The sequence below is a fragment of the Bufo bufo genome, chromosome 9 (assembly GCF_905171765.1).
Source record: "Bufo bufo chromosome 9, aBufBuf1.1, whole genome shotgun sequence".
Taxonomy (NCBI): Eukaryota; Metazoa; Chordata; class Amphibia; order Anura; family Bufonidae; genus Bufo; species Bufo bufo.
In genome coordinates, this window is record NC_053397.1 from 65,494,781 (window position 1) to 65,518,049 (window position 23,269).

At 42.4% G+C, this 23,269-nt stretch overlaps 1 protein-coding gene across 1 annotated transcript in view; it reads left to right on the plus strand.

Moving 5' to 3' along the window:
* VAMP4 (vesicle associated membrane protein 4) overlaps nucleotides 1-22,874 on the plus strand; it is a 39,690-nt gene extending 16,816 nt beyond the window's left edge. The window contains exons 5-8 of the mRNA XM_040408133.1: nucleotides 15,597-15,697; nucleotides 16,985-17,064; nucleotides 18,142-18,193; nucleotides 21,314-22,874. Of these exons, the coding sequence (XP_040264067.1) occupies nucleotides 15,597-15,697; nucleotides 16,985-17,064; nucleotides 18,142-18,193; nucleotides 21,314-21,342 (262 nt within the window). The 3' untranslated portion in view covers nucleotides 21,343-22,874. The remainder of the gene's footprint in view (nucleotides 1-15,596; nucleotides 15,698-16,984; nucleotides 17,065-18,141; nucleotides 18,194-21,313) is intronic.
* The last annotated feature ends 395 nt before the right edge of the window (nucleotides 22,875-23,269 follow it).

A 23,269-nucleotide genomic window follows, 5' to 3' on the forward strand; every position in this document is an offset into this window, starting at 1 on the left:
GTTTGTTCTGTATAGTAATGTGTTCTGAGGTGGACGCACGTGCCCAGTTTCACCCTTCAACTGCCACCAGCCGTATCTACTGTTAGAAGCTGTCTTAATATAATTCGGCATGAAAAACAGTCACTTTTGTAATTTGCTTTCTGTTACAAAAATGCTCCAGTTGTAAGCTATTCTCTTTACTTCATTATAATAGCGCCCCCTGGTGTTTAATCTATATAGTAAAGTGCACGTCCACCTACCGAGCTGGTCGCACATGCTCAGTTCTTCTGTTGCAGTTGCAGCTGTGGCAATTACAGGGAGAGAGCTGCCGCAGAAAGGATACACCCTCTAAACTCTGATGGGAGAGAGATGCAGCAGAAAGGACATGCCTCCTGAGCTGTGATAGTCAGAGAGATGCAGCAGAAAGGTTTGGCACCCTGAGCTGTAATGGGGAAAAAGCTGCAGCAGAAAGGACACATCCTCTAAGCTGCCAGCTTGAATTAAATCTAGCAGAGCAATGAATGGGGGAGATCTTTGGATCTACATGAGGGACAGGGCTGGCCCTAGCTTTGTTATAAAGAGATTGTCATGTACTATATGATGTCTGATTTTCTAATGGGATAACTCCCTTAAAGGGGTTCTCTGGGAATTAAGAAAATAAAAATATGTAGATATTACTTTATTATAAATACATACAGTCAGGTCCATAAATATTGGGACATCGACACAATTCTAACATTCTTGGCTCTATACACCACCACAATGGATTTGAAATGAAACAAACAAGACGTGCTTTAACTGCAGACTGTCAGCTTTAATTTGAGGGTATTTACATCCAAATCAGGTGAACGGTGTAGGAATTATAACAGTTTGCATATGTGCCTCCCACTTGTTAAGGAACCAAAAGTAATGGGACAGAATAATAATCATAAATCAAACTTTTACTTTTTAATACTTGGTTGCAAATCCTTTGCAGTCAATTACAGCCTGAAGTCTGGAACGCATAGACATCACCAGATGCTGGGTTTCATCCCTGGTGATGCTCTGCCAGGCCTCTACTGCAACTGTCTTCAGTTCCTGCTTGTTCTTGGGGCAGTTTCCCTTCAGTTTTGTCTTCAGCAAGTGAAATGCATGCTCAATCGGATTCAGGTCAGGTGATTGACTTGGCCATTGCATAACATTCCACTTCTTTCCCTTAAAAAACTCTTTGGTTGCTTTTGCAGTATGCTTTGGGTCATTGTCCATCTGCACTGTGAAGCGCCGTCCAATAAGTTCTGAAGCATTTGGCTGAATATGAGCAGATAATATTGCCCGAAACACTTCAGAATTCATCCTGCTGCTTTTGTCAGCAGTCACATCATCAATAAATACAAGAGAACCTCATCTGTCCATAGGATGTTGTTCCAGAACTGTGAAGGCTTTTTTAGATGTCGTTTGGCAAACTCTAATCTGGCCTTCCTGTTTTTGAGGCTCACCAATGATTTACATCTTGTGGTGAAGCCTCTGTATTCACTCTGGTGAAGTCTTCTCTTGATTGTTGACTTTGACACACATACACCTACCTCCTGGAGAGTGTTCTTTATCTGGCCAACTGTTGTGAAGGGTGTTTTCTTCTCCAGGGATAGAATTCTTCGCTCATCCACCACAGTTGTTTTCCGTGGTCTTCCGGGGAGTCTTTTGGTGTTGCTGAGCTCACCGGTGCGTTCCTTCTTTCTAAGAATGTTCCAAACAGTTGTTTTGGCCACGCCTAATGTTTTTGCTATCTCTCTGATGGGTTTGTTTTGTTTTTTCAGCCTAATGATGGCTTGCTTCACTGATGGTGACAGCTCTTTGGATCTCATCTTGAGAGTTGACAGCAACAGATTCCAAATGCAAATAGCACACTTGAAATGAACTCTGGACCTTTTATCTGCTCATTGTAATTGGGATAATGAGGATAATGAGGGAATAACACACACCCCTGGCCATGGAACAGCTGAGAAGCCAATTGTCCCATTACTTTTGGTCCCTTAACAAGTGGGAGGCACATATGAAAACGGTTGTAATTCCTACACCGTTCACCTGATTTGGATGTAAATACCCTCAAATTAAAGCTGACAGTCTGCAGGTAAAGCACATCTTGATCATTTCATTTCAAATCCATTGTGGTGGTGTATAGAGCCAAAAATGTTACAATTGTGTCGATGAACCAATATTTATGGACCTGACTGTATATTCCTAAATACCTTTCATTAGTTATAATGGCTCATTTTGTCTGGGGAACAATCATCAGGAGAAATAAAATGGCCGCCGTCCTATTATACACCGAAAACCTGTCCTAATCACACAGAAGGATAAGTTACTTCAGAACACTGAAATAAAGAGATGCCTCATCTTCCTCTCCTACTTGTCAGGGATTATGATCCTGAATACAGATGATAAGATCTTTATCTGAATCTCTGTAGGAATGGAGTTCATGAGGAGACGTGAAGTACAGAGAGAATGGACAGGACAGACTGTGGTGATGTTGGGATGTGAAAATGGAGACTGCATACAAGTGCTGCTGCTCATTAGCCACAGCCCACCCTCCTCTCTGTACTTCATGTCTTCTCATGAATTCCATTCCTACAGAAATTCAGCTGAAGATCTTATCAGCTCTATTCAGGATCATAATCCCTGACGAGCAGAGGGGAGGATGAGGCATCCTTTTAGCTCAGTGTTGTGAAGTAACTTGTCCTTCTGTGTGATTAGGACAGGTTTTTTGTTTACTAATAGGACGGCGGCCATTTTATTTCTCCTAATGATTGCTCCCCAGACAAAACGAGACATAACTAATAAAAGGTATTTGGAAATATATTTATAATAAGGTAATATTTAAGGAATAAAAGTCCATTCCCTCCCCGAGTGCAGCGAGGCACATCAGCTAAGCCCACCTCTGATGCATGCCGACTCCCACCATTGACAGCAGCCAGTAAGTCACGCAAGAAGACTTTCACTTCTATATGCATCACCTAAAATAATATGGATGGCTGACCTCTCTGTAACCATTACCAGAGGAAACATTCTCCTGTTTAGCGGTGATGACGTGTTATGACATCTATGTGAATGTATGAGGTCACATCATTGGTTGGAGGTGGTGGGGACGCCATGTTGGGTGAAGGCTGTTGGTGCCTTGATTACACATGATTAATAGGTTTACAGCAGCCTGGTTTATGTGCTGTGTACATTCCGGCTTCTGAAACAGTCCAGAGCAGAGGGTATTGATGGGGCGATGGGCGGCTATTTGCTGAACCAGCACCACTCAAGCACGCAGGACAAAAATCTGCTACATCTCCCAAAGCCAGCTTATATATTAGGGAACTGCATTATAAGCTATTACCTAGGAAAATGAAAGGGATTGATCCCGAGAGGACGAGGGATTTACATATATTCTGCTACAAAATCCATACATAACACACATCTACTGTAAGTGTAAAAAATATTTGTATGCGCTGACTCTACAGGGTCAGCACATTCTTCTCCCCTTAGGGTCCATTCACACATCCGTGTGTGTTTTGCGGATCCGAAAAACACGGAAACCGGCAATGTGCCGCACATCGCCGGCACTAATAGAATATGCCTATTCTTGTATGGCAGATTGGTTGCCGAAATCTGTGACTGACGATCAGTTCTATTCTTCTGAATGGGGTGGTTTTAGATGGATTTGTGTAAGCCCCAGTTGAATGAATGTGTCAACCACTGACATTTCTGCCACATGTGAATGTTTCCTGAATATATGTGAATATATACTGCTCCTGTGCTGACCTCTGCTATAGAGGGGAAGGGGGGGTAACTATTATATTTTGGGTACTGTGGCTGGCACTGGGGGTATTATGACTGATGCCAGTTTGGTCACCATAGGCTCTATTCTGGTACTTCACTCCCTGACTGCTGTCATATAGGATGAGCTTTATCTACCCCATACACCACTTTCTCATGTGTAAAAAAAATCACTAACTCCTGGTTTGCAACTCTTTGATCGCCATTGTGATTAAATTTAGTCGCGTTTGGTGTTTTTATACCGCTCTTGCCACTGAAATCTGATGACTGAAATCGGTGCCAGTTATGAGCTGGCCTAGATATCAATCAGGCACACAGACCGCAGGAGGATGCGCTTTATGACCAGGCATGCACCCCATCGTGAATGAAATGCATCTTCTAGCGGCACATGGAATATCAAGACCGGCATAGCACACCTTGGTCTTGATAAATGTGGGACCATTTTTCCCACACGATTAATGCAAAAAACGGAAATAGGACATCATACAGTATATGATGATCTCAATATAACAAAGCCAGAACCAGCCCTGCACCTCACATGGATCCAGAGATCTCCCCATTCATCGCTCTGCTGGATTTATATCAAGCTGACAGCTCAGGGGGAGTGTCTTTTCTGCTGCAGCTCAGGGGTGTGTCCATGCTCTCCCTATCACAGCTCAGGGGGCGTGTCCATGCTCTTCCCATCACAGCCCAGAAGACTGTTGAAGATGGATCTGAGTATGTGCGGCCATCTCAGTGAGCTGGACAAAGAAATAAGAAAAAGAACAAACAGCAGGTGGCGCTATACAGATACATTTTATTAAATAGCTCACTGGCTAGACTAGATCTTTTAATTACATGCAATTACCAAAGTATTTAGATCCGGGTGCTGGTTTGAAAACTGCTAAATATTTTTTGTGGGACAACCCCTTTAAGAGAGTTCAGCTCTGAGTCCTGCAGAATGTGAATGCAGCCCTGCATTATAGTACAGGCCACAGGTCAGTGATGTATTGTAAGAATCCTATATTATTATTTTTTGTGTGTGTAATATATATATATATAACAGTGCCTGCTTTAACCCCTTTAGCTACGTCACTATGAATTTCAGCTCAGGTGCCAGCTAGTCTCAAGTTGGCCTTAATTGCAGAATGTTCCAGTCGGTAGCATTATCATAACTGGTATTATTACTGAGGCCCTGCACGCCAGCAGATTGATTCCATTATCCCGCAAGCTCACAACAGTTAAATAATTTCCTTACATAATTCCAAAAAGTTGTCCCTGACTGAATTTCCACCCTGGAGGGTAATAATCTGTTGCACGTATAGTGTGTCTTCAGTATGTGCAATACAGTGAGAGGTTACTAGCAGTCATTTCTCTGTTGTATCGTATTAGAATGAAAAATATGTTTTTCATAGTATTTTTGCCTGTGTGCAAAGGGATGTTCTTGGCTTACCTTGGAACTTCCGGGAATCATTTTTCCAATTCTGATGCAGTCTACATTTACATTCATTTACATTGCTCCTCACATTCTCCTTAACCACTTCCCATCTGGGCCATTTGCCCCCTTCCTGACCAGGCCAAATTTTGCAAAACTGACATATCTCACTTTATGTGGTAATAACTTTGGAACGCCTTTATTTATCCAAGTCATTCAGAGATTGTTTTCTCGTGACACATTGTACTTCATGATAATCATAAATTTGAGTCAAAATATTTCACCTTTATTTATGAAAAAATCCCAAATTTACCCAAAAATTTGAAAAATTTGCAATTTTCTAAATTTCAATTTCTCTGCTTTTAAAACAGAAAGTCATACCTCATAAAATATTTATTACTTAACATTCCCCATATGTCTACTTTATGTTGGCATCATTTTGGAAATGTCATTTTATTTTTTTAGGACGTTAGAAGGCTTAGAAGTTTAGAAGCAATTCTTCAAATTTATAAGAAAATTGCCAAAACCCACTTTATAAGGACCAGTTCAGGTCTGAAGTCACTTTGTGGGGCCTACATAGTAGATACCCCCATTGTAGAAACTACACCCCTCAAGGTATTCAAAACCGATTTTACAAACTTTGTTAACCCTTTAGGCGTTCCACAAGAATTAAAGGAAAATAAAGATCAAATTTTTAAATTTCACTTTTTTGGCAGATTTTCCATTTTAATCAATTTTTCTCTTTAACACATCGATGGTTAACAGCCAAACAAAACTCAATATTTATTACCCAGATTCTGCGGTTTACAGAAACACCCCACATGTGGTCATAAACTGCTGTATGGGCACACGGCAGGGCTCAGAAGAAAAGGAACTCCACATGGTTTTTAGATGCCATGTCCCATTTGAAGCCCCCTGATGCACCCTTAGGCCTCTTTCACACGGGCGTTGCGGAAAAATGTCCGGGTGCGTTGCGGGAACACCCGCGATTTTTCCGCGCGAGTGCAAAACATTGTAATGCGTTTTGCACTCGCGTGAGAAAAATCGCCCGTGTTTGGTACCCAAACCCGAACTTCTTCACAGAAGTTCGGGCTTGGGATCGGTGTTCTGTAAATAGTATTATTTTCCCTTATAACATGGTTATAAGGGAAAATAATAGCATTCTGAATACAGAATGCTAAGTAAAACAGGGCTGGAGGGGGTTAAAAAAAAATAAAAAATCATTTAACTCACCTTAATCCACTTGCTCGCGATGCCGGGCATCTCCGTCTGACTCTTTTACTGTCTAGGACCTGTGGAGAGCATTAACTATAGTTTAAGGACCTGGGATGACGTCACTCTGGTCATCACATGGTACGTCACATGATCTTTTACCATGGTGAATCACCATGGTAAAAGATCATGTGACGTACCATGTGATGACCGGAGTGACGTCATCCCAGGTCCTTAAACTATAGTTAATGCTCTCCACAGGTCCTAGACAGTAAAAGAGTCAGACGGAGATGCCCGGCATCGCGAGCAAGTGGATTAAGGTGAGTTAAATGATTTTTTATTTTTTTTTAACCCCCTCCAGCCCTGTTTTACTTAGCATTCTGTATTCAGAATGCTATTATTTTCCCTTATAACCATGTTATAAGGGAAAATAATAAGGTTCGGGTCTCCATCCCGATCGTCTCCTAGCAACCGTGCGTGAAAATCGCACCGCATCCGCACTTGCTTGCGGATGCTTGCGATTTTCACGCAACCCCATTCATTTCTATGGGGCCTGCGTTACGTGAAAAACGCACAAAGAGGAGCATGCTGCGATTTTCACGCAACGCAAAAGTGATGCGTGAAAATCACCGCTCGTGTGCACAGCCCCATAGAAATGAATGGGTCAGTATTCAGTGCGGGTGCAATGCGTTCACCTCCCGCATCGCATCCGCGCGGAATACTCGCTCGTGTGAAAGGGGCCTTACAGTAGAAACTCCCAAGAAGTGACCCCATTTTGGAAACTAGGGGATAAGGTGCCAGTTTTATTAGTACTATTTTTGGGTACATATGATTTTTTGATCATTCATTATAACACTTTATGGGGCAAGGTGACCAAAAAATTGGTTGTTTTAGCACAGTTTCTATTTATTTATTTTTACAGCGTTCACCTGAGGGGTTCAGTCAAGTGACATTTTTATAGAGCAGATCGTTACGGACGTGGCGATACCTAATATGTATACTTTTTCTCATTTATTAAAGTTTTACACAATAATAGCATTTTTGAAACAAAAAAATTATGTTTTAATGTGTCCATGTTCTGAGAGCTATAGTTTTTTTATTTTTTGAGAGATTTTCTTATGTAGGGGCTCATTTTTTGCGGGATGAGGTGACTGTTTTATTGGTACTATTTTGTGGGACATACGCGTTTTTGATCACTTGGTGTTGCACCTTTTGTGATGCAAGGTGACAAAAATTGCTTGTTTTGACACAGTTTTTTTTTTTTTTTTTTACGGTGTTCATTCGAGGGGTTAGCTCATGTGATATTTTTATAGAGCTGCTTTTTACGGACGCGGCAATACCTAATATGTATACTTTTTTTTATTTTTTCTATTTTTAATTTTTTTTTCTTTCATTCCTTACTTGGGGACTTTTTTTTTTTTACATGTGAAACTTTTAATTTTTTTTTTATTTTCAACCTTTTATTTTTTTTATTTTACACTTTTCGTCCCCCATAAGGTCATACAAGACCTCTGGGGGACATTTACTTCACTTTTTTTTTTTTTTTTCACAGTTGATTTCTTCTGTAACTGGTGCTGACATAGTAGCCCCAGTTACAGGACAAATGCACCCCTAGAGAGGCTGTACAGCAGCAATCCAGCGCTGTACAGCCTCACAGCAGGGCTGATCGAGGTCTCTGAGAGACCTCACACAGCCCCTGCACTCTCCGGTCACGGCGGTCACATGACCGCCGGGCCGGAACAGGAAGCGCACAGCGCTTCCTTCTCTGCAGACACAGCGCTCGGTGAGCGCTGTGTCTGCAGCGATCTAGAAGGCAGGGACACCTGGGCACTGTCCCTGCCTTGTCTTAGGGTTGCCCTGCTGTCACTGACAGCGGGCAACCCGATCAGCAGCTGCACGATTAGCGTGCAGCTGCTATTTCTGAAAGGACGTTTTAGAACGTGCTTTCAGAAATAGACGTCTACCCATAGGACGTTTATATCCTATGGGCGGACGTGAAGCGGTTAAAGGCTATATACACCTTTTTGGGGGCAATTTTATTTTTATATTTGGATTTTACTCGTTTTGGGCTAAAAATAATTTTTTCGATTGGTCTTTATTCAAAATATTGAGCCGTTCTGTCACAAAGGGTTAACAGTTTTTCTAGCTGTGTGAATCCTTCTTCACTTTCACTTTGTGTTGGTCATCTAATAACCCTTATCTCTAAATTAAATTACTGAGAGGTCATAAACACTTATTAAAGTCACATTCTTATAAGTTAGATAAGGATTGAGTTTTAATGATTGTTTGTAATGTCAGAGGGCAAAGATAAGGAGTCTGTCTGCTCCCTGACTGATGGAAGAGAGAGAAAAATAAGATCCTGTTAATAGAACATCTCGGCTCTGTACAGAAGACCCATGGAAATGGTGTATGTAGCCTTTAACCCTTTCGCTACCAATGCCGCTGGAGCGATGTAGGAACATGGCGCCCGCTCGCACCTGCAGCGGGCGTCATGGCCGGCAAGTCTCTGCTGTTTCAAACAGCAGAGACCTGCGGCTAATTACTGTGACAGGCAATAATGCCAATCGCGGTAATTAAAGGCTTTAGATGCCGTGATCAACTGAGCTCACGGCATCTAAATGCACAAAAACCCGGAAGCTTCCTACCGACACACCCCCTGCGGCCCATGGAGGCATCAGTAGTTGCGCTAAACACTATGAGCCTCACTTGCAGGATAACAGGCCGAACTGGATGGACAAATGTCTTTTTTCGGCCTTATGTACTATGTTACGATGTTACTTACAAGGCTGATAGTGTTCATGCTGCAATTCTTATTTTGGCCACCAAATGGCAGACCAGGATAAGAAATGAGCAATTTTCAATCCAAAACCCATTTTAAAAATACCTGATAGTACAAAATAAAAAAAACATAATTTATAGACTCATATATGAGCTTTAAAACCATCACACTTTTTTTGTAAAAGTTAAAAAATATAAAAGTTTAAATCGCCCCTTTACGTATAATTAAAAAATAAATACTTAGATAACAATAAATATAAACATCATGGAAAACGCCCCTACTATTAAAATATAAAAAAAAAATCCAATACGGCGAATGGCGTAATGGAAAAAAAAAAATCAAAATGGGCAATTTGCGATTTTTTTTTTTTTTTTTTTTTTTTTTACCCCAAAAAAATTGAATAAATAAAAGTGATCAAAAAGTCAAGCACACTCCAAAATGGTATAGATAAAAACTATGGATTGTCCCGCAAAAAAAATGAGCCCCTAAACAGCTCAGTAGACATAAGTATAAAAAATGTATGGGGGTCAGAATATGGTGATGATCTAGAAAAAAAAGAAATGTTATCAAAGTTTTAAATTTATTTTTACACTATTTATACATAAAAAACCTATACATATGGGGTATTGTTGTATTCGTACTGACCCAGAGAAGGTAGGGCATGAGTCAGTTTTGCCACAAACGAAACGCCGTGGGAACAAAACTGTAAAACGGTGGAGGAATTGCATTTTATTTCCAATTCCATTCCATTTGGAATTTTTATAGTGCTTTCCACTACATTTTATGCCATAATTAATGGTGGCATTAAAAAGTACAACTTGTCCCACAAAAAATAAGCCCTCATACACCTATGTGAACGGAAATATAAAAAAGTTATAGCTCAAGGAAGATGGGGAAGAAAAATGAAAACGAAAAAACCTCCGGTAGTGAAAAGGTTAAAGGGGTATTCAAATCACATACAATGGGATATGCTAGGATATGCCCCCATTGTCTGATAGGTGCGTGTCCCACCGCTGGGGCCCGCACCTACAAGGAGAACAGAGCAGGGAGAGCTGTGGCTGGAGGCCCCCGGGGTCCGTCCACCACCAAGCTCTGCTCCCATAGAAGTGAATGGGAGCGCACGCGCGGCCCCTGCTGCCATTCATTTCTATGGGGCAGACGGAAATAGCCGAGCCAGTGCTCGGCCATTTTAGGCGGCCCCATTATAATGAATGGAGGGCAGCTGCGCATGCGTAGTGCGCCCTCCATTCATTTCCCCGCTTCTTTCTTGTTGTAGGTGCGGGTCCCGGAGGTGGGAACCGCACCTATCAGACTATGGGGGCATATCCTAGTGATATTCCCCCATTGTATGTGATGGTAAAACCCCTTTAAAGAGACCAGCCCTGAGCGGTAGCCACTTCCACAAGGTGGCTCTAGCGAGGTGGTTCTCTTTTCTCAGGACATACCTGTTTGCAATACTATTTTCAGTAATCTAGTCAGGGTGGAGAGCTGTGTGATTTTGAGGCATTGGTTGGCACAGGTCTGCCCTCCAATTCGGTGCCCAACCTTTTAGCAGGATAAATAATCTGTACGGCCATAGTTCAAGTTGGTGCATTGTGTGGTCATCACCTGCAATTCCTTAGTAGTTCAGCTGAGATGATAATCCCATAGGATTTGGATCAGGAAGATCTAGGACAGGAGAGTGTCATGAACTACGTCATCCTTGGTAATATCTAGCAGAAGGGAATACGGTATTGCTTTATACAGAGTCCATAGCATATACTGTATACAGAAGTCTGGGCAGATTCAGGACCTTGTAGAAGTCACTAAGTGGTCATGATCAAATTGAAGCAGAGCAGATCCTGGCAACACAGGACCCTGGGCAAACAAGTTTTTGGAGATGAGAAAACTGAGGCTATCTAACAAAGCAAAGATCCTTTTTCAGTTTTTGAATTGTTTGTGAACTTGTAAAAAATGACAACCACTTTTTTGTGCTATATTTAAAGCCTGGTGGACCATGTGAGGGCCATCGTGTCCTTACTTAAAGGGGTTGTCCAGCTTTTTAATTTTTTATATTTTCAAGTTGGACCTGTAAAGGGAAGCCTACTTACCTGCTCCCCACCGCTCGGGCCCGGCTCCTTCAGTCCACTAGTGTGTTGACTGTGCTCTGTGCTTGTAAACTTGTGGAATGGATGGCTGACTGGCTGCAGCACTAACGTGTCCCCCAGCAGCACATCACTGACAGATCCTAAGAAGTATGACGCGCGTGAATCGAACTAAGCTTGCAGTACATTTCCTGGCCACTACACCATATGCGGATCTGTACTTGTTCTAGCCTGCCATGGCCTCTTGTATCAGCCGATCGAAGGGGTTCCTGGGAGTCCAACCCACAACAATTGTCCCAGAAAACTCCTTTAACGCAATTCCAAGGTTAAGGGTGTCCAACCTTCCAGATCTGCCCCGTTATAAGCAGTGATACATTCCCTGCTCTCCTTTTCCATTCAGGACTCTCTTGTTAAGGCCTCTTTCACACTACAGTATGTCCATTTCAGTGTTTTGCGTTCCGTTTTTCACGGATCCGTTGTCCCGTTTTTGGGTTCCGTTGTGTCTCCGTTTCCGTTCAGTATGTCCGCAAAAACCTTTCAGTATGGTTTCCTTATGGTTCCCGTATACGGTCCGTTTTTCACGGATCAAAAACGGAAGCCACCTGTATTTGTGCTCAGCCAATGTTTGGCAACAAGAAACACATGGCCACAGTGGGCTGGGCCTAGCATTTGTTAATGACGGATCCGCAAAAAACGGATGACATACGGATGCCTTCCGTATGCATTCCGTTTTTTTGCGGACCCATTGACTTTAATGGAGCCACGGACCGTGATTTGCGGACAAACATAGGACATGTTCTATCTTTCCACGGCACGGAAATACTGAAATACTGAAACGGAATGCACACGGAGACACTTCAGTATTTTTTGCTGAACCATTGAAATGAATGGTTCAGTATCTGTTCCGTATACTGAACTCAAAAAACGTCCAGTATACTGAACGCAAAATACTGTAGTGTGAAAGAGGCCTAAGATGGATAACATCCCTTAGAAAAGCAGCATTGGTGGCCATATATCAGTGGCCATCCAGCTTCCCCGATATGAGGGCAGAGCAAAAAAACAACAAAAAATGTGGATTCAGACTTTTTTTTTTTCAATTTTTTTTTTCTAAGCAGAGTTGCTTTTTATCATTGGATGAAATGATTCTTCGTGTTGCCACAATGTGTACGCTAGGGAAGAGAAATCCTATTCTACTGCAAGCCCCTTTGTAACAGGAATCCACGTGTGTCATTTGGACAACGTACACGGAATGCAAATAAAAGCTGCTCCGTGAATGACTCAAAGCAGCAGGATGTTTTTCTTATTACAGAGCTGCGAATAATTCTGAATTCCAAAACATTTGCGGCCCCCTTAACCCTTTGTGCTGACACAATACTTGTGAGGTATTTGGAATGCAATAATCATTGGTAAAAACGTATATATGTAGCAGTTTATATATACAGGGAGTGCAGAATTATTAGGCAAATGAGTATTTTGACCACATCATCCTCTTTATGCATGTTGTCTTACTCCAAGCTGTATAGGCTCGAAAGCCTACTACCAATTAAGCATATTAGGTGATGTGCATCTCTGTAATGAGAAGGGGTGTGGTCTAATGACATCAACACCCTATATTAGGTGTGCATAATTATTAGGCAACTTCCTTTCCTTTGGCAAAATGGGTCAAAAGAAGGACTTGACAGGCTCAGAAAAGTCAAAAATAGTGAGATATCTTGCAGAGGGATGCAGCACTCTTAAAATTGCAAAGCTTCTGAAGCGTGATCATCGAACAATCAAGCGTTTCATTCAAAATAGTCAACAGGGTCGCAAGAAGCGTGTGGAAAAACCAAGGCGCAAAATAACTGCCCATGAACTGAGAAAAGTCAAGCGTGCAGCTGCCAAGATGCCACTTGCCACCAGTTTGGCCATATTTCAGAGCTGCAACATCACTGGAGTGCCCAAAAGCACAAGGTGTGCAATACTCAGAGACATGGCCAAGGTAAGAAAGGCTGAAAGACGACCACCACTGAACAAGACACACAAGCTGAAACGTCAAGACTGGGCCAAGAAATATCTCAAGACTGAGTCTTGATGGGCCAGCTGGATGGGCCCGTGGCTGGATTGGTAAAGGGCAGAGAGCTTCAGTCTGACTCAGACGCCAGCAAGGTGGAGGTGGAGTACTGGTTTGGGCTGGTATCATCAAAGATGAGCTTGTGGGGCCTTTTCGGGTTGAGGATGGAGTCAAGCTCAACTCCCAGTCCTACTGCCAGTTTCTGGAAGACACCTTCTTCAAGCAGTGGTACAGGAAGAAGTCTGCATCCTTCAAGAAAAACATGATTTTCATGCAGGACAATGCTCCATCACACGCGTCCAAGTACTCCACAGCGTGGCTGGCAAGAAAGGGTATAAAAGAAGAAAATCTAATGACATGGCCTCCTTGTTCACCTGATCTGAACCCCATTGAGAACCTGTGGTCCATCATCAAATGTGAGATTTACAAGGAGGGAAAACAGTACACCTCTCTGAACAGTGTCTGGGAGGCTGTGGTTGCTGCTGCACGCAATGTTGATGGTGAACAGATCAAAACACTGACAGAATCCATGGATCGCAGGCTTTTGAGTGTCCTTGCAAAGAAAGGTGGCTATATTGGTCACTGATTTGTTTTTGTTTTGTTTTTGAATGTCAGAAATGTATATTTGTGAATGTTGAGATGTTATATTGGTTTCACTGGTAAAAATAAATAATTGAAATGGGTATATATTTGTTTTTTGTTAAGTTGCCTAATAATTATGCACCGTAATAGTCACCTGCACACACAGATATCCCCCTAAAATAGCTAAAACTAAAAACTACTTCCAAAAATATTCAGCTTTGGGTTCATTGAGAACATGGTTGTTGTTCAATAATAAAATTAATCCTCAAAAATACAACTTGCCTAATAATTCTGCACTCCCTGTAGATACAGTATACGGTATATACTGCAAATATGTACACAGATACAGACTGTGGCTGTAAATGTTGTGTGTATTATGTACCTGTATATATATATGTGTGTGGGTATATATGTTATACAGGTTAAGAAAAGGGCAGCACTCCAGGATAAAAAATGAAATCACTCTTTATTCACCCATGTGGCAATGACGACGTTTCGACTCTGCACTGGAGCCTTTTTCAAGCTTAAAAAAAGCCGAAACGTCGCCATTGCCACATGGGTGAATAAAGAGTGATTTAATTTTTTATCCTGGAGTGCTGCCCTTTTCTTAACCTGTATAACATATATGCATAGGTACATAATACACACACATTTACAGCCACAGTCTGTATCTGTGTACCACTTTTGCAAAATAAAACCACTTTTTATGGGAAAAATTATTTTATTAATACTTTTTTTTTTTTTTTTTTTTTTTTTTTTGGTCCCACTAAGGGACACCACTTTTATAATGTCTGTAAAACAGTGTAATAGACAGTCATGGCAGGCTTGGGGGCTGTTACACTTGCCGATAGGAACAGGGAGAGCCTTACTCACAGTAATTTCCTCAATGCCTCAGTCTTTATCGACTGCGGCGATCAAGGGAGTATCATGGCCTGGATTATAGTTAAATCCGTTCTGGCCATTACTGCGGGAACCCAGTTACAGTCAGTGCTGGGCTCTTGCTGTGATGACGTTGGCGGCAGGGACTGAACACACTATACAGCATGCACTGATACAGCGCATCGGACCAAAAAAAAATGTATTATTATATATACGGTATTTAAAAAAACAAACCAAAAAAATCGTAATTTTTGGGGCTTTAAAAGGGCCAATTAATTGAATTATTTGATTAGTTGCCCAGCTCTGCACATACATATACACACATATCCATGGTCTCATGCTGTACTACACTTGATGGTGTAGACAATTGGACTTCAAAAGGAAAGTGTTTGCGGTATAAATCACAGGCCAGACTCTTCCTATATCCAGTTTTCCTAGTGTTGGTATTTGACCCTTGACTCCTGGTCACTGAGTAGAGGGGTCTCCCAGCTCCTGGACAGGAACACAAACTCTGCAGAATGCATATAGGGGAAATATTTCCTGAACCGAGTTAAGTGATCCATGTGCTGTAAATAGGTTAAAGACCACATGGCCCACCATGTCCACTGTCCCTTCGTTATTAAGCATCTAGATAGCACCGTCATCCTCGGTTCAGTATCTTACCTATAATGCCATTGGAAGTGGGAAGAGCTCTCAATGTAAGATATGCTGGAAATATCAACTTTCTAGACGCGTAAGAGGCCACCCAGATCGACCTGCTAAAAACAAATATATGTATCGTTCTCCTGTTTACTGACTTGTATACTTGTCTATTCACAGTGTGCAGAACCAGGTGGACGAGGTCATTGATGTCATGCAAGAAAATATCACCAAAGTGATAGAACGAGGAGAGAGACTGGATGAACTGCAAGATAAGTCTGGTGAGATGGGACCCTGATAGACAGCTGCTGTTGGACCAGTGGTTCCCTTGTGAAGTATATATCCCCTAATTGCACTCCTCATGAAGCCGCTGGTATCTCGCCCAGACCAGGTTTTTGGTGGCAAGTCCAGATGCAGCCTGGCAACTAGCGTTAACCTTGAGAGTACTGCGGTTCTGACGCATGAGTGTAATGGCCGCCTGTTTTAGGTGTCGGCAACTGCCTGAAACAATTGATTGGTGGGGGTGTCGGGGGTTGGACCCCCTCAAATCTGATATTGATGACCTGTCCTGAGGATAGGTGATAAATATATAAGTCCTGGAAGACCGATTTAAGGATTAAAAGAGCTGCATTCCTATAGGGTTAGGCCATTGGATGCCTTCCTAATCGTGAGTGTATTAGATGTGGAAAGATATGCTGTTGATATTGATTTTATTTTTATGGAGGTTTTTTCCAGACACGAGGCTTAGAATTGAGGCCACAATTTTGGTTTCATCAGACCAGAGAACCTTGTTTCTCACAGTCTGAGAGTCCTTTTAGTTTGTTTTTTTTTGCAAATTTCCATGTATTTTGTCTCATCTGCACAAAGGATCTTTGGAGCTCAGCTAGAAGTGACCATTGGGTTCTTGGTCATCTCTTACCAAGACCCTTCTCCCCTGATTTACTTAGTTCAGCTCTATTTTAGAATTATGGAGGCCATTATGCTCTTGGGAACTTTTACCACAGCATTTTTTTTTTGTACCCTTCTCCATAACTGTGCCTCCTCACAATCCTGTCTCTGCTGAACTTTACAGGCAGTTCTTTCTTCCTGATGTCTTGGTTTTTGCTCTGATATGCATTGTCAGCTGTGAGACCTTATGTAGACAGGAATGTATCTTTCCAAGTCATGTCCAATCAACGGAATCTCCCACAGGTGGACTCCAGTCAAGAAGAAGATCAAGGGAAATGGGCGGCTCCTAGAGCTAAATTTCAAAAGGGTCTGAATACTTTTGTCCATGCAATCCTTTTTTAATTTTTTCCTTTAAATAAAGTGACAAAAAATTTCCAACACTTTTTTTTTTTTTTTTTACTTTTTCATGGGGTATTGCATTTATATTGGGGAAAACATGATTTTGTTTTTTATGTTAAGACAAGGCTATGACATCAAATAAGTGAAAGGGTGAAAGGGAATGTAAATGTCCTATATATCTCCCAGTCCGCCGCTTCAGTTCTCAAGTGTGTCTTCCAGCTGGTTTTGTTGCTTTCCTGGTTACTCACTTTTGCTTTCCGTATTTCTGCTTTGACCCACAGAAAGTTTATCAGATAACGCGACAGCATTCAGCAGCAGAGCAAGACATCTCAGGAGACAGATGTGGTGGCGGGAATGCAAGGTAAGGGTTTTATTTTGCTTTACAGTCAGTGCTTTAATATTTTTTATTTTTATCTTCTTCAAAAAATAAAACTAGATTAGAATTTTTTTATTTTATTTGAGTATCTGGTTTTAATTATGAAAGAAAAATCTAGGTGATACGCTCTCTTTTAAAAAGCATCTGTCAGCAGGTTCAACCCTGTTAAACCAGGTATACTGACTGGTAGAGTTGAGCCTGCTGATTAAATTATACCTTGCCTACCCTATTAAAACAGACATACTGTCTGTTAAGAGTTTATTCTGCTGAATAAAATGATATCTCTTTTGTGAAAATCGGTTCTGGCATTCCTGAGAAAAAATTCATAAAAGTATTCTTTATGCAAATGAGGGCTTCAGTGCACCAAGGGGTGTGGCCAGCACTGGAAACCTGAGTTGCAATGAGGGGCTAGACCCCGCCCCTTGGTGCACTGAAGCACTCATTTGCATAAAGAATACTTTTATGAATTTTTTCTCAGGAATGCCAGAACCGATTTTCACAAAAGAGATATATCATTTTATTCAGCAGAATAAACTCTTAACAGACAGTATGTCTGTTTTAATAGGGTTGATCCTTCTCACATGTGCTCTTTAAATAATATTTATATGAACAGGGGTAGAGGGTCTGTGCAGTCAGTGCAGCTAAACCAGCCCTCCAATGCTAACTATAGTACGCAATAGTGATGAGCGACTCGATTTGTATGAATTGATTCATCTCATCAGCAAGAGTTCTTCACCTGCGAGGAGCCATCCCTGCTGCTGAAGAACCCCCCCCCCCCCCCCAATGCTTGATTGACAGGGCTGGACATCTTGCGCCTGCGCTGCACCGATTAGCGGTGCAGGCGCAGAGGCTTGGCTTCCACTACCAGAGCAGCTGTGCATGTAGTAGCTGCTTGTACTAATCTATTCGCTCATCTGTAGTCCTCAAACTGTTTCATACCTATACATCTTAAGCTAGACCTCAGAAATAAGGGGAATCTTGGTAAGGTAGGAAGCTCCATTCTTGAGTATTCTCCAAGTTTTCAGGTCTTCCATAATGCCAAACATATTATATATCTTCCAGATGAAAGCAATCGTTGCGTTGGTCTTCATTTTCATCCTGCTAGTCATTATTGGTACGTATTGTGAAAAATGCTATTTGTTCTAATGTTTAATATTTGAGTATAATAAAAATAAATAGCTAAAAAATCAGGATTCAATATTCGAAAGTATGAACAAACCATAAAACATAACTCTTACTAAGGCTAGTTTCACACCTGCGTTCAGGTGTCCGCTCGTGCGCTCCGTTTGAAGGGGCTCACGAGCGGTCCTGAACGCAGCCGCCCGGCCCTGATGCATTCTCTATGGAGGCGGATCCACTGAGAATGCATCCGCCTGCCAGCGCTCAGCCTCCGCTCCGCTCAGTGAGCGGACACCTGAACGCTGCTTGCAGTGTTCGGGTGTCCGCCTGGCCGTGCGGAGGCGAGCGAATCCGTCCAGACTTACAATGTAAGTCAATGGGGACGGATCCGTTTGAAGATGACACCATATGGCTCAATCTTCAAGCGGATCCGTTCCCCATTGACTTGCAATGTAAAGTCTGAACGGATCCGCTCAGGCTACTTTCATACTTAGAAAATTTTCTAAGTTTTAATGCAGACGGATCCGTTCTGAACGGATGCGAACGTCTGCATTTTAGGAGCGGATCCGTCTGATGAAACATCAGACGGATCCGCTCCTAACGCTAGTGTGAAAGTAGCCTAACCCAGTCTAAAAATCATACACTTAAAGGGGTTCCCCGGAGAATTAAGAAAATAAAATTACTGAAAATACATAAATTTTAGGTTATTACAAATGTATTCCTAAATACCTTTCATTAGTTATAAAGGCTTGTTTAGTCTGGGGATCAATCATCAGGGGATGAATAAAATGGCCACCGTCCTAATCGCACAGGAGGACAAGTTACTTCACAACACTGAGCTAAAGAGCTGCCTCATCCTCCTCTCTGCTCTGCTTGTAAGGGATTATGATCCTGAATACAGTATAATAAGATCTTCAGCTGAATCTCTGTAGGAATGGAGGTCATGAGTAGGGATCGACCGATTATCGGTTTTACCGATATTATCGGCCGATATTCAGTATTTTGACTGTTATCGGCATCTATTTTGCCGATATTCCGATAACGTATTGGGAACACGGATCGCGCTGCTGACAGCGCTCTCCGTGTTCCCTCAGCAACACAGGGGAGAAGGAAGCAGTGTCTCCCTCCCCCTGTGCTGCCGCTGCAGCTAGTGAGAGGAAGGAGGACAAGAGAAGGGGAGGGGCTGTGGCCGCTGCGCCACCAATGAAGATAACTGTCTCATTCATTCATATACAGGAGGCGGGAGCTGGCTGCAGAATCACATAGCCGGCTCACGACCTCTATGAGCAATAGCTGCGATCCGCGGTAGTTAACCCCTCAGGTGCCGTGGATCGCAGCTACCGCTCATAGAGGTCGGGAGCCGGCTATGTGATTCTGCAGCCAGCTCCCGCCTCCTGTATATGAAATAATGAGAGATTTCTCTTCATTGGTGGCGCAGTGCGCCCCCCCAAGCGCCCCAGTATTAATCATTGGTGGCGCAGTGCGCCCCCCCACCCCCGTATTAAAAACATTGGTGGCGCAGTGCGCCCCCCCCCCCCAGTATTAATCATTGGTGGCAGTGGCCACAGGATCCCCTCTCCCCTGCTCCTCCGATCGAAGCCCCAGCAGTGTAAGCCTGGGGCTCCGATCGGTTACCATGACAGCCAGGACGCTACTGAAGCCCTGGCTGCCATGATAAGCTCCATGCTGCTGTGTGCACAAAGCACAGAGCAGCAGGGACAGTGTGAGCTCCTATTCACCCTAATAGAGATCTATCAGTGTGAATGGGACAAGGGTTCTAGTCCCTAAGGGGGCTAAAAGTTAGTAAAAAAAAAACACCAAAATATTAAGTATAAATGAAAAAGAAAGATTTACAAAAAAAAAATATATACACGTTAACAATAAACATTAATTTTCAGCAGATGTGTAGGAATTTATATATTTTTAAAAAAATGAAAATTCCCAGAATATCGGTATAAATTATCGGCTATCGGCCTGAAAGTTCACAAATTATCGGTATCGGCCCTAAAAAATCAATATCGGTCGATCCCTAGTCATGAGGAGACATGAAGTACAGAGAGGAGGTAAGGATGTGACTGATGAGCAGCAGCACTTGTATGTAGTCTACATTACCGCAGTTCGTTCTCTCTGTACTTCATGTCTCCTCATGGTTGGAAATGCAAGCAGTTATTCCATTCATTTCTACTTATCTTGCTTGGATCCTCTGTTGCAGGCTCTATTATAGTCCAGAGCTGCAGTCACAATACTGCAGTCTTCAGAGCTGTAATCTCCCAGCATTTCTTGCTGGCCCAGTTTCCGCAGTTTGCCCTGGCAATTGGGGTTCTGGGAAGTGTAGTCTGTACACAAGGCAATACACAGTAATCTGATGTAGGAAACACTTAGGCCCCCTTCACAGTCACGTTTGAAATCCAGTAGTCTGATCCAGCTGAGGATCAGGCTACCAGAGCTCACCATATACGGAATTGTCCGATACAACCATGTACCGCCAGATCCCCATTGACTATAATGAGATCTGGCAGTGATCCGGTCAACTTTCTTGCGTAAATGCCGGATTTTGGCATGCAGCGTTTTTTGACCAGCCAACTGCCCGCATTTATGCCGGAACAGCCTGTCGGATCAGGGTACCGGATTCACAACGTTACTGTGAACATAGCCTAACTGTCCATCTGCATTTTGAGAGTTTAATGTGGCTTTTTGGTATGTCTGACAACAAGCATGTTGACTGTTTCCAATGGCAACCTGCAGAGCTGTGAATACAGCCCTGGACTGTAATGTAGGCTATAACCTGAGATCAATACAAGTACGTTATGCAATTTCCAAAGAAATCTACTCAACTTGTCCTGCAGATTATACAGATTTATGCACATACCCATTAAAGGGAGTGTCCAGGATTCGAAAAAAACATGTCTGCTTTAAGGCCAGAAACAGTCCCACACCAGTCCATGGTATTGATGCTATCCTCCATTGAAGAGAATGGGGCTGAGCTATCATACTACACGCTACCCATGGACAGGTATACAAAGCAGCCATCTTGTCCTAGTCCTGATCAACCCCTGTAATAATACAAAAAGTAATGTTCTAATAAACATAATGTTTTGTCTTTTTTCCCTGACAGTTCCCATTATCCTGAAGTATCGCTCCTAACTATTTGGACATGAGCCATTCCACTCGGTCTCCAAATTCTGGAACTCTGTATTACCTTTCTTATAACACTTCATCTTCTCCCTGTAAAGGGACCGAGTCAACATTCCTCATGGACAATAATTACTGACATGGGTTCCTGTAAATGAGAAAGAAGAAGTTCTTTCCCGCATTTCCTACTTATTGTCTTTTGGTTGGTTCCTTAACACATTGTGCACAAGCAAGAGGTAGCGTTGTTGGCGATCCACGTGGATCCACATGTGCCAGGACTGAACAATATATATAGCATTAAACCACGTGGAGCAGATATGTAAATGTCTAGATTTTCAACAAGGCTAACGTTACTGGACACAAGAGTTTCCAACAGGTAGATAACAATAGTCATCCCTGAGAAGCCATAAAGGCCTTCTACCTGAATAGTGCAACACAATCCTAGGTTTCGCTCTGACTTCACATTACTCCATGGTTTTGTTTGCCATTCCAGTTTTATATTAAAGGACTTGTCACCTGTCCATAGGTGAGAATTCTGATCAGTGGGGGTCTGACCGCTGGGAAATCCTCCCCGATCACAGGTTCCTGGAGTGAGTGGAGCAGTGGTCACACATTTGAGCTGCTACCTCATTCAACTCTATGGGACTGCCAAAAAGAAGCATTGTGGGCATCTCTGGCAGCCCCATTGAGGTGAATGACGGTATGGTCATTCCAGAGACTCATGGACCTGGTTTTCATGATTGGTGGGGGTGTCTGTGGTCAGAACCTCATTGATCAGATGCTAATCAATGAAGTCATATAGTGGGACAACCTCTTTAAGGGCTATGCACACCTTTTGGGGGGGGGGGGGGGGCATTGTTTGCTTTTTCCCCATTTTGGGCTAAAAATCATTTTTTCCATTAGTCGTTGTTAAAAATGTTCAGCCATTTCTAAGTACACGGGTTAAAAATCAGTCTGTTTGCAAGCTGTCGCTTTGTTTCCTTTGAATCCCATCATGTGACGGCTCATGTGTAGCTCTGATCACTGATCTCCTTGACTTCACTTATCGGTTTTGTAAGAATTGAGTTTTTATGGGGTCAGGCAATCAAAAGGAAGATCTACAACATGAGCTGTCAGATGATGGGATTAAAAGAAAACAAAGTGACAGCATGCAAACAGACAGATTTTCAACCCCTGTACCTCTAAAATGGCTGAGCTTTTTTAATAAAGACGAAGTGAAAAAAACAAAAAAAAAGTAATTTTTTATTATTTTTTTCCCAGAAAATTAGGAAAATGCACTCGTACAAAAAGCCCCAAAGGTGTCCATAGCTTTTAAGTCTATCACTCTGTGAATCTTTTATTGGACGCAATATCTAATTTTCACCGGCTATAGGCATTGCAGACATTTTTAAACTACTGCAAATTTGGCAAAAGAAGGCGCTCATAGGGTAGTAAGTTTTGGGTACCAGATCTAGAGAGTATGCTGTGTCAATTGTTATGCTCACTTTCTGGTGTTGTGCATGCGTCAGTACAACACTCGCTAAGGGGAGGGGGGGGGGGGGAGATCTTCTCAGTCCTTGGAGTTGGCAGTTCTCCAAAGGAGTGATATGGAATGCTGTAAGAAGCTTTGTGCTGGGGTCGTACACAATAGGATACCTCTTGGTGCAAAACCACAACCGAGAATGACGTCTTACAAAAAGGTTTTTATTTTTGATCAGAAATAAAAACCTTTTTATAAGACGTCATTTACGGTTGTGGTTTTGCGCCAAGAGGTATCCTATTGTGTACAACCCCAGTACAAAGCTTCTTACAGCATTTTTAATCTACTGTAACTATCCAATTATTGTATTTTAGCAACCCATAAAAATAGGGTTAGAACTAGTGTTGAACGAACTTCTGTTTTAAGTTCGGCGTCTAAAGTTCGGCTTCCGGTTAGCGGAGAATCCCGATATGGATTCCA